The sequence below is a fragment of the Pogonomyrmex barbatus genome, unplaced genomic scaffold (assembly GCF_055798465.1).
Source record: "Pogonomyrmex barbatus isolate J1 unplaced genomic scaffold, ASM5579846v1 scaffold2, whole genome shotgun sequence".
In the NCBI taxonomy this organism is placed as follows: Eukaryota; Metazoa; Arthropoda; class Insecta; order Hymenoptera; family Formicidae; genus Pogonomyrmex; species Pogonomyrmex barbatus.
Genome location: NW_028297116.1, coordinates 24,860,044 through 24,871,688, shown reverse-complemented (window position 1 = coordinate 24,871,688; position 11,645 = coordinate 24,860,044). Strand labels below are relative to the sequence as shown.

The 11,645-nt window shown below is 34.1% G+C and overlaps 2 protein-coding genes, 1 long non-coding RNA gene and 1 pseudogene across 3 annotated transcripts; 3 read left to right on the top strand and 1 right to left on the bottom strand.

Moving 5' to 3' along the window:
• The first annotated feature begins 429 nt into the window (after positions 1-429).
• Positions 430-1,239, top strand: LOC148936828 (uncharacterized). The gene has a single exon (XM_089076616.1). It carries the CDS (start codon positions 430-432, stop codon positions 1,237-1,239), a length of 810 nt encoding a protein of 269 aa, XP_088932742.1.
• A 2,318-nt stretch (positions 1,240-3,557) lies between these two features.
• Positions 3,558-4,754, top strand: LOC148936827 (uncharacterized; annotated as a pseudogene).
• A 1,712-nt stretch (positions 4,755-6,466) lies between these two features.
• Positions 6,467-8,258, bottom strand: LOC148936826 (uncharacterized). Its single transcript, XM_089076630.1, has 3 exons — positions 8,124-8,258; positions 7,755-7,951; positions 6,467-6,654 (listed from the first exon to the last, which is right to left on the bottom strand). Exons 1-3 carry the CDS (start codon positions 8,200-8,202, stop codon positions 6,643-6,645), a joined length of 288 nt encoding a protein of 95 aa, XP_088932756.1. The 5' UTR covers positions 8,203-8,258; the 3' UTR covers positions 6,467-6,642.
• A 1,086-nt stretch (positions 8,259-9,344) lies between these two features.
• Positions 9,345-10,557, top strand: LOC148936825 (uncharacterized). The gene is made up of 2 exons (XR_016139283.1): positions 9,345-9,670; positions 10,172-10,557. It is a non-coding gene; the product is annotated as an uncharacterized LOC148936825 (long non-coding RNA).
• The last annotated feature ends 1,088 nt before the right edge of the window (positions 10,558-11,645 follow it).

Genomic DNA, 11,645 nt, shown 5'->3' with positions numbered 1-11,645 from the left:
GGATGCGTTGTCCGTTATCGACGGCCATTAAATTGTCCAGGTTAGGAAGAATCCAGGTTTGCTGGACGGAAGCTAGAATAGACTTGATGGAGGAACGTCCGGTTCAGTGTTTTAGATGTCTCTTGTTCGGGCATTTAAGCCGTTGTAAAAGTCTAGTGAACCGAACAGGTACTTGTTATAGGTGCGGTGAAAAAGGACACTTGTCAAATTCCTGTGACCGTGATCCGAAGTGTATTCTCTGTTTCGAGACCGGCCTTCAATCGGATCATAGGTTGGGAAACAATAGATGTCACGCGCTGAAATTCCCTGACAAGATGAAACCGATGCGGAGACTGGAGGACTGTAACAAGACGATAGAAATGGAAACCAATGATTTATAAATCCTTGCAAATAAATTTAAACCATTGTAAGAGGGCACAGGATCTCATGATGCACTATGTGAAAGAGATGGGAATTAGCTTGGTCTTTGTCTTTGAGCCATACAGGACTGAAGGAGGAACAGATTGGTATGTGTCTGCCTGTGAAAAAAGCGCAATCCTTTTGTTCGATGTTACTGGTACCCCCTCTGTCTCAAGAATCAAATCTGGGAATGGCTTTACAGCCCTTAAAGTTAATGACCACCTAATGGTTAGCTGCTATTTCTCTCCTAATCGCCCTCTTGAGGAATTTGGTGGCTTTCTGGACGATCTCTACGATCTGGTACGTTTCTACCCGATGGAAAGAGTTATCGTAGCTGGAGATTTTAATGCGAGATCAACGAACTGGCGTGATACGATTATCAACGATCGAGGTACATTGTTGGAGAGGTGGCTTGACTCGACGGGTCTGGTTGTGGCTAATAATAGCTCGAGACCTACTTGCGAAAGAGACCAGGGGAAGTCGATTGTTGACCTCATCCTGGTTTCAAGTAGGGTGGTACGAGACGGCTTTACATGGAAGTTGATGAGTGATCTGGTATCCTTCTCGGATCATAGATACATGCGTTGGCAGTTTGGGCGCTTTGAGCCGCGAAAATTTAATACTTTGGTGCGCAAAGGCTGGAATCCGGACAAGGTCGATTCTGACAAGTTTAAGGACGAATATCTTAGATGTGTTGATGTACTGTGTGATCCTACGAGCTTAGCTAACGACTTCTCTCACTCGCTCACTCGGTTGTCTCGTGTCTGCGACTTGTCAATGCCTAGATCTAGACAAGTGTACATAAGAAGGGCCTACTGGTGGAATGAGGAGATAGCCTAATTACGCAGGCTATGTATTCAAACACGATGGAAGCTAACCAGAGCTCGAAGACGAAAAGACCGCAATCTGCAGCAATATGAAGACCTCCGGCTGCAATATAGTCAACGATCTCGGAATATGAGGAATGCGATCTCGCGCTCTCAAAAACTGACCTGGAGTGAGCTACTGGAGGAAATAAACTCCAATCCTTGGGGTAGGCCGTACCTGGCAATAATGAAGAAGATCCGAGGTTCGGAGCACAATGCTCCACTGGATTATTTGTCCTTTGCCAAGATCGGCGAGGTAGTGAGATCGCTCTTTCCTATCCGTATGGTCATCAAATGGAATAAGGATGCACTTGGGGTTCTGGACGAGACTATTCCTGCAGTGCTCGAAGATGGTTACAGCTGCAATAAAGAAGTCCTGCTCTCGCAAGGCGGCTCCAAGATTGGATGACTTATCGGCGCGTATTTTAAGGCTTTACTACTCGTTGGACTCGACGCGTTTTGTTAAATGTTTTGATAAATGTATGAGGGAAGGCGTATTCCCCTCCGAATGGAAGCGAGCGCGCTTGGTTTTACTGCGAAAGCCGGGTAAGTTGGACGACTCACCGTCGTCTTTTCGTCCAATTTGCTTATTGAGCGACATAGGGAAGATCTTCGAACGTATATTGTTTAATAGGATAGTTTCCCATCCGGAGGGAGGCGTCTCAGCCATCAACAATATGGCTTTAGATCTGGTAGGTCAACGAACGATGCGATAATTAGGATGCAGCGTATAATCCGAAATCATACTAGTGAGGGTGAGTATTGCCTGGCTATCGGCTTGGATATCCGCAATGCATTCAATTTTTTGGCCTGGAGGCAAATTATAAATGCGTTAAAAGACAAGCAGGTACCGTTGTACATAATACGTGCTAATGGATTACCTAACTGATCGTCGCATCTTAACGATTAAGAAGAGCGGCCGCTACACAGAGCACTCAGTGACATGTGGTGTTCTTCAGGGTTCAGTCCTGGACCCATTGTTGTGGAACATTACATACGATAGTGTATTGAGCGTTGGAATGCCGTATAGTTCTTACATTTTGTGCTTTGCGGATGACACGTTGATCATCGTTAGCAGTAGGAATTTTAATTTGTTGACCTCTAGAGCGAACTTAATCTGTGATTTAGTGATAAGCAAAATTAAAAGCCTAGAGCTCGAAGTTGCTCCTTCTAAGACGGAGGCTGTACTGTTTTGTCCAGGTAGCATTAAGGATAAAAGTCTCACCTTTTTAGTGGATGGGGTCTCTATCCAGTCAACCGATAGGATGAAGTACCTTGGTATTGTAATCGACAATAGATGGAAATTTACTCATCACTTTGAGATGGTATCGGGAAAGGCGGAAAGAGTGTTATCGCGACTGGACCTCTTGATGCCCAACCTGCATGGTCCTAAATTTGACAAGCGTAAGCTGTATGCCAGCGTAATGCACTCCATACTATTGTATGGTGCTCCGGTATGGGCCACGGATGAAGTCCTCACTAAGAGGAATCTAAAGTCGATTAATCGTATACAGAGGCGTGTATCGATTAGAGTTATCTCGGCCTATCGTACGATATCGTTGACGGCGTCACTGCTTTTAGCGGGAATTCCTCCCTTCGCCATCTTGGCCAGGAGCAAGAAAAAGGTGTATGACCGTATTTCGGAATTAGAATTTAGACACCAATGTAAGCTTACCCATCAAGCAAGAAATGTTGTTAAACTTAGAGCTAAAAATGACATAATTACAGAGTGGAAAGAAATGTTGACTGAAATGTTTCCGGACGATGCGTTGTACACCCGAAAACTAGTAGTTCCACACTTAGAGGAGTGGTTATCCAGAACTCATGGGTTTTTGTCATATCGATTGACGCAGGCATTGACGAATCATGGCTGTTTTAGTTCATATTTATATAGGATTAAAAAGTTTTATACAAAGCGTTGCGAATTTTGTCCTGCAGGACGGGACGATGCTGGTCACACGGTGTTTCGTTGTGAGGCATAGTCTTATTTGCGCGAAGAAGTTGAGCGAAGACTCGGGAAAAGATTATCTCAGGGAACGCTCGTCGAATCTATGTTATCGGGACGAGACGAGTGGCAATAGAATCAATGATAGGTGAAATCATATCTCTCAAGGAAGATGCGGAGAGACGAAGACAGGGTGCGTTGGTCGTGGTGGCTTAGGGAATCGGTTATGCCGATCGCCCGGTCCAAGTCGCATCTGTCCTCCGCGTGGCGGATCGACTGCGCGTTTCTCGCATTCCCGCATGTGCGCGCCTGTCATGGGGTCCGGTGGGAACTGGTTCTCACCTGATTCCGTTTCCTCTTCCCGCGACGTGAATTCTCGCCCTTCCTGGTCCTGGGATCCCTGGTCCTGGTGATGATGTGGATGTCCGAGTGTTGGATTTCTGTAGTCAAAGAAGTTAATTAATAACCACAAAGTAATTGTTGGACTTCGGTTTTACGAGCATGGCTGGATAGGCCCTGAAGTTGTGCCTGTGGCGTCCCGGGGTTCTATCCGTAAGCCTTTAGTGTTGTATTCGTATAGGTTTTAGTGGGTAGTACTTGGCCAGCAAGTGAGTCCCACACTCCCTGGGAGAATGGTTACCTCCAGGAGCGCGTAAATGCATTTCTCCTCCTCTCGCAAAAAAAAGGCTCCACCGAATTCTGGTTCGACATATTTTAACTACAAAGGAAACTACAGTATCAATCCTAGCAATTAGCGATGCCAAATATTACTTTATTATTATCGACATCGGAGGTGAAGGCAAACAAAGTGATGGAGGAGTTTTTCGGAATAGTCTTATTAGACATTATTTCGAAAGTGCTTCATTAAAGTTGCCAAATTCTAAGTCAGTTGAAATTGATGACTTCTCCCTTACGTGCTGCTGGCCTTCCCTTTGACAAACTTTATGATGAGGCTATACCCACGGAATGATAGGCTAAATCTGCCAAAAAAAATATTTAACTACAGATTCAGTCGAACAAGAAGAGTAATAGAAAATGCTTTCAGGATATTAGCGGAAAGATGGAAAATCTACAGAAAGCCAATAACATCAAGCGTTGCTAATGCGAAGAAAATACAAGCAACAATAGTGTTGCACAATTTTATTATTAATAATGAAGAACAAATACAATTATAACATAGATATACGCGTATTATTAATAATAAAGATCATTCAACGATTTCCGAAGGACTTTGCTCATTATCAATTTGTCGAGGGAGGACATCGCTAAGTGGAATTGAAGTTCGAAACGCATATACTGCATTTTTTAATGAAAATGGAGCATTACCTTATCAATGGGAAAAAACTATGCAAAATAATGTTTAACTTTTCAAATATGATAAATATGAAACGATAAAATTTTAGTTTTACAAAACTTTATTATCTAGTACAATATAAATACTTTATGTTTATGTTTATTATATATTACTTTATATCAGCGCTCGGAATTAGTTGAACAGTCCGATTTTGGTTCGATTTCGAGGGCGACGCCTACAGTTCCCCCACCACCGCTCGAGTCTCAGCGGCCGAACGGCTGTGCCTCAGCAGCGTCGCTCTGTGAGAAACATGCTCGTACGCCTTTTGCCTTAAACTGTCACTTAGATATCTTCTTTGCTAAATTATTTTTATTTTTATAAATAAATAAAATGTTGAATTTTCTATTAATATATTATATTGAATTTTCTATTAATATATTATATTGTGCTTTATTTATGAGTGTTCTTTTTTCAAACGTAATATGTCAAATATCTCAAAAAATATAAAAGAATAGATATGGAAAAACATTTCAGATAAAAGTTTTATAGCTTCGAAAAGTTTTATAGTACCGGTCGTGAGGATTCGAGAGAATACATGTATATATGTATATTGTAATACGTATATATGTGTATCATTGTATTGTTGACGTGTTATTCTAAACACGTTATTTGCGATAAATATCATCACATGCCTCGGTAGTCGAAGGGATAAGATGTCTGCCCGGTAAGCAGGAGATCCAGATTCGATTCCTGGCTGAGGTGGTATTTTTTCACAAAATAATTACGAGTTTTCACGACTAGTTCGTGGTCGGGCTCTGCCGTGACGCACACCTCCTTTCTTATTTGGGAAGGAAAGATAACATTATCAATTTCATTGTAAATAGCGCCACTTTCGAGATTGTAAACTTTCCACCAATTGATTTATCTCATTATTCTGTGCAGAAAAATGTTAAGGTATGTTTATCAAAAAATGATTAATTTATTTTATGTTTTATGTCAAAATACGATGAAAAAGTAAGTAAAAAAGCAAAATATCTCATAAATTAGTAACTTTTTAATTTGTACCTTAATATATAATATAATATTATAATATATAATATATATAATATTTTTATATCCAAAATAATTAGAGGAATCATATTGCATAATAAAAATATGATTCCATTTAAAAGAATGGCAATCATAAAAAAATCTCGAAAGTGGCGCTATTTACAATGAAATTGATAATGTTATCCTCTTTCCTTCTCGAAGCTATAAAATTTTTATCTGAAATGTTTTTCTATATCTTTTATATTTTTTGAGATATTTGACATATTACATTTGAAAAAAAAACACCCATAAATAAAGCACAATATAATATATTAATAATAGAAAATTCAACGTTTTGTTTATTTATAAAAATAAAAATAATGTAGCAAAGAAGATATCTAAGTGACAGTTTGAGGCGAAAGGCATACGAGCATATTTCTCACAGGGCGACGCTTCTGAGGCACAGCCGTTCGGTGGCTCGGCCGCTGAGACTCGAGCGGTGGTGGGGGAACTGTAGGCGTCGCCTTCGAATCGAAATGTTCAATTAATTCCGAGCGCTGCTTTATATTATATGTTTCTTATATATTTTATATATTATTTTAACGTATACAAAATGTTACGTAAAAAGCATAAGTTAATGAAATGATAAAGAACTTTCTAAATAAAAAAGATCGGTTAATATCTTTATTTCCAATTGTGCTCTCTCCCGTGGTGGTAATGCCCGTAATCTACTTCCTATTTGGAAGAGAAAATCATCAACAGCGTCAGGCATCTTTTTTGATTCTTCTATACTTGATAAGATTGCTCTTCTTATTTCAATTTCTGAGCTATCATTGTTTTTTTTTATTTCTAAAATATAAAAACAATATTTTTTTTTTAAATTAAAGATTGGAGTTATACTCAAAAAATATTGAAAAAATAATAAAAATTAACTTCTTTTCTTTGATGATTGCGTATTGAATGAAGAAGAATTATCAGTTATATTAAATGAGACATGTTAATCGAGCTATCTGACGAAACAGAATCTGATGAAGTTTGAGGTAGTAGAACCCTTTGAACATTATTGGTTGTCAGTTGGACATTCATCGTCTGCTTGTAGTGCCGGTAAATTAGTGATTGTACTGTGGTAAACAAATCAATTTATGATTGTAATAAATTTTCTAATTTTTTCAATCTGATACTTAAACCAAGAAACGAAAAAGAATTGAATCTGATAGATAATGTTTATTTAATTCTCTTCAATTCATTTTTATTATTTGAAATGTCATAGACAAAAATGGAAATAAATTTTTTCAATTCTTTTTTATTTATTGGGAAAGAGAAAAAACTCTTTGCTTAGAGACAGAAAGTGATATACAACAGATGATATGTTTGATGTCTAGCTGAAAAAAGCTGTTCACAAAAAATACTTATGGCGACTTTGCTATTATGTCATCCAGGAATTTCATCTGGTTGTACAAAGCAAAAGTCATCTTGTCATGTTGTACACTTCCAAAAGACCCACTTGGTATGTATGCGTTCTTTTTTTTTTTTTTGTTTTAACGTAACTGTCGCGAAGTTATTTCCAACGTTTTTGGACAAAATTCTACGTTTTCATTTTCTTTATTATTTAAAAAAACAAAATTTGAAATTAGTTTTTAAAAAGGAAAATATGTTATATTTACTACAATAATATTTACTACACCCGTTTGAAAAAGATTGTGTAATATTCTTACAGTTTGATGCATAAAGTGTAATCTTAAATAATTAAGTTCATCAATTTTTAAATTTTTAAATCATTAATTAAAACTTTAAACTATTGTAGAAACTTTGTAGCAGAATATAATTGCCCAAAAATCTTTGTAAATTTAAATTCATTTTTCTAAGAATCTTTGTAAATTTAAATTCATTTTTCTAAGAATTTTCAAAAAAATTTAATTTTTCAAAAAATCCTCTGCAAAATTTATATTTAAAATATAATATTTAAAATTTAAGTTTATAATAATTTAAGACAAGAAAGAAATATCTTTGAAAATGTTTGTATAAATATAAATTCAGTGAAATTAAAAAAAAATTCAGTTATATTCTAAGAATTTACTTAGTAATAAGTTTTACTTATAAAAATTGTTTAAACCTTAAAAAAAAACTTTAAATTTTGCTATTAAAATGTTCTAAAAATGCTCTAAAAATTTCCATAGATATAAAATATATTGAAATAAAATTATTTTATTATATATGTAACCTGTAAAAACATATCTCCCATTAGATTTACAACTTCTTTCCATAATGCTTTTTTTTTTAAACTTGTCCTTTCTTTTATTGATATACGATGATGATTGTATAATGCATTTCTTGAGTATACAGCATTAACAAGTACTTCATTATAATCGCTATGGCTTGTTTGAATTGATTGTTTGTCTGCCGATTGATTTTTATCAACTGTAAACATGAAATATGTATGAATATATATACATAAATAATTATATGTACAATTGACTCACATAAAACTATTAATAAAATAAAAGATAATAAAACTTTAAACTAGTGTGCACTATGTGTATTAATCATAGAATTTAATTATTATAAATAATTATTGCTTTCAGATACTTACTAATAGATGCAACATTGTTTTCATCAACATATAAAAGATGTTTATCCTCATCGAAATGTTTCAAGCAATGATGTTGCATTAAGCTGACATTTATTAATCCATCAAGTATCCACCCACAATATTCACATTTTATTGATTGTAAGAAAAAAAATAATAAACATAAGAATAAGAAACTAGTAATTCATAATATATCCCTATTTATATTAAACTGAAATAATCAATGCAAACTAAAGAAATATATTTTATCAAATTTTAAATTAACAAATATTATGAAGCACTCAAAATATTATGAAGCACAATATAAATACAATTACAAATATTACAAAAATAATATTTAAAAATGCTAAATAGATACTTACAGAATTTAAATCTTCCTTGTTGCTCATCTCTATTATCTTAAAAAAAAATTCCAAATTTGGCTTCCAAATTTGGCTTTACCATTTATATTCGACACGTGTTACACTTGGTTACGCTAATAATGGATTTGGGTGCGTTCCCATGGACAAGAAAATAGCGGAACGAAATAGTAATAGAAAGGAAACATGATAGGAGCTAACCAATCAGAATGATTTCGTTCCGTTTTTTCATAGCCGGGTAAACGGGTTTCCACATGGCAAACATTTAACGGAACAGATTTATTACGGAATACGTGAATTTAACCTGTTATCGAATACATCATTGGACGGCCCGACATAAAGTCACTTTAACCACTTTTTTTTCATCCAAGAAGACATAAAAAAAAGCAATTTTCGTACAATATATAATATTATATATATATATATATATATATATATATATATATATATATATTATATATCATATCATGCGAAAATTGTTTTTTTTTTGGATGTCTTCTCGAATGAAAAGAACGATGAAGAGAACGAAGTCAGCTTTACGTCGGGCCATCCAACGATGTATCCGATAACAGGTTAAATTCACATATTCCGTAATAAATTCGTTCCGTTAAATGTTTGTCATGGGGAACCCGGCTATAAAAAAACGGAATCATTCTGATTGGTTAGCCCCCCACCATGTTTCCTTATCCATTGAGACGCATCCTTTGGCGGAGCTGCGTATCGAAAAGCGAAACATGATTCCGTGATTGGTCAAACTTTCGATACGCATAATCCGTGATACGCGCGATATAGGACTGCATCTTTAGTTTCACTAGGACTAAGAAATATAATACGCATATCCATCTAGTATTTTTATGAGTTATGACAACTCAACTCAACGCTGTCTTAAGGTCATTGCATGTGAAAAAATTTTAATTATAATCGTAAGATCATAAGCAAATTGACCAATCAGGATCAATTATTCTCCTTACAGTCTAAAAATAATCGATTAGTCAATTCATTTACGACCTTACGATTACCACTAAAATTTTTTCACGTGCAATGGCCTTTAGGGTGCATACATTTACGCAGTGTTTTATGCATCCACTGCTTTTTCATCTGCTTGTCACATGATCGAAATTTACTGAACGGATAACTGCGTGAATAATTGCACGGATCATATCTTCCAATTGCTGATTATTTGAATGATAAGTAAAGAGATAATTTTATACATAAATTTATATTCGAATTTAATATATATTCGAAATATATATTCGATAATTAAAATATAATAAAACTTTTTTATTGTATAAAAAATAATATTTTATTGATATTAAATATTATTGATATTAAATATGATATTTAATTGATATAAATAATGAATATTATAAAAAATTTAATCTATGAATCTATGAATCTTACTTAAAAGTTAGATATTAATTTTTTGTGAATTATATTTTATTATTCTTATTTTGTCTTATTTCTTATTTTTATTTTTATTTTTTCTTATTTTATTCTTATTTTTTATTTTATTTTTATTTTTTCTTATTTTATTCTTATTTTTTATTTTTATTTTTTCTTATTTTTTTAATTTTATCTTATTTTTATTTTAATTATATCTTATTATTCTTATTTTACTTGGATCAATTATTTATTTCTGATCCTTTTTACTTCTTATTCTAATAAAATTCATTTTGGTGTTCATTTACACAGTACCGCAAGCAAACCATCCAAAGCAGGACTTCCGAGATAGTTGCACAGATAAGATACATCCCTGTGTAAATGAACGACGAATTGCACTGCAGTTACTTTCACAGACGGAGTAAACGAATGACATCTGCGGTAGTGACTGCATAAACGAATGCACTCTTATATTCTCTGAGTTAGCTGTGATTAGCTGGTAGAAGATATCGAAGATATTATAAATAATATAATATATTACTTGTATATTGTCTTATATTCCCCGAATTAAATTAGTTAGTTTATTTACGCAAGTAAATCTGATTTTAAGAAGAAAATATCTACTGCAGATATATTTACGAAAGAAGAAAATAATGTTAATATGTATGTGGCTCTTTAATAAACATAATTATATATAAGTTTATTATTATATATGTTTTAATTAAATATTAAGATATTAAGATACAATATTAAGATACAATAATTTAGATAACATTTTGTTAATTATGTGACAATAATGCTAAATAGGATAAATAATTATAATTATAAATATTTTAAATTTGCAAAATTACTTATAGCATCTTCTTGATATCTTCTATTAGTTAATCACAGCTAAAGCCAGAGGCACACAATATTTTTTTTCTGCTGGTTTTTTCTTGCTAGCTGGATTCGCGTGTTTGCTGAGCTCTTATCTTCGATTGGTATATTTTTTTAGATCTAAAAGAATATACCAATCAAAGACAAAAGCTCAGCAAGCAAATTCAGCTAGCAAACCAGCAGGAAAAAAAACATCGTATGCTGCTGACTTAAGGGAATATAAGTGTCGGTCCACAATAGATGATTTAAGCTTTAAGAAATTGACCAATTATAATCGAATATGAAAAGAATACTCGACTATGATTAGTCAATTTCTTATGGCTTAAAGATTAAATACTTATTGTGGACCGACACTAAGACAGCGTTGAGTTGAGTTGTCATGACTTATGAAGATACTAGATGATTATATGTATTATATTTTTTGATCCTAGTGAAACTAACTCGAATTTGAGTCATAGGGTGCTTTTTATTTAGTGACACAAGTATTGTTTTATCTTTCTTAGTTTTCAATAATTAACAAGGACAAAATAAATTCTGGAAAACACCCATAAGCATCCAAAGACTACCATGAAGTCCTTCTCGAGCTGTTAAGTGGATTGGTCGTCTTTTGTTCCCATAAAAATTTTTGTATTGCGTCATCACGCTTTTTCTTCGATCTTCGTTCAGACATTTGTCGTTTTCTCTCAAATTATATTTTATTGAATTGAATCGTAATCTGTATTGGCGCCGTTAGTGTCGATCCACAATAGGTGATTTAAGCTTTAGAAGTAAGAAATTGACCAATTATAATCGAATATGAAAAGAATAATCGACTATGATTGGTCAATTTCTTACGATTTAAAGCTTAAATCACCTATTGTGGACCGACACTTAGGCAGCCACGACTAAGAATAAGGAGTAGTAGACCATG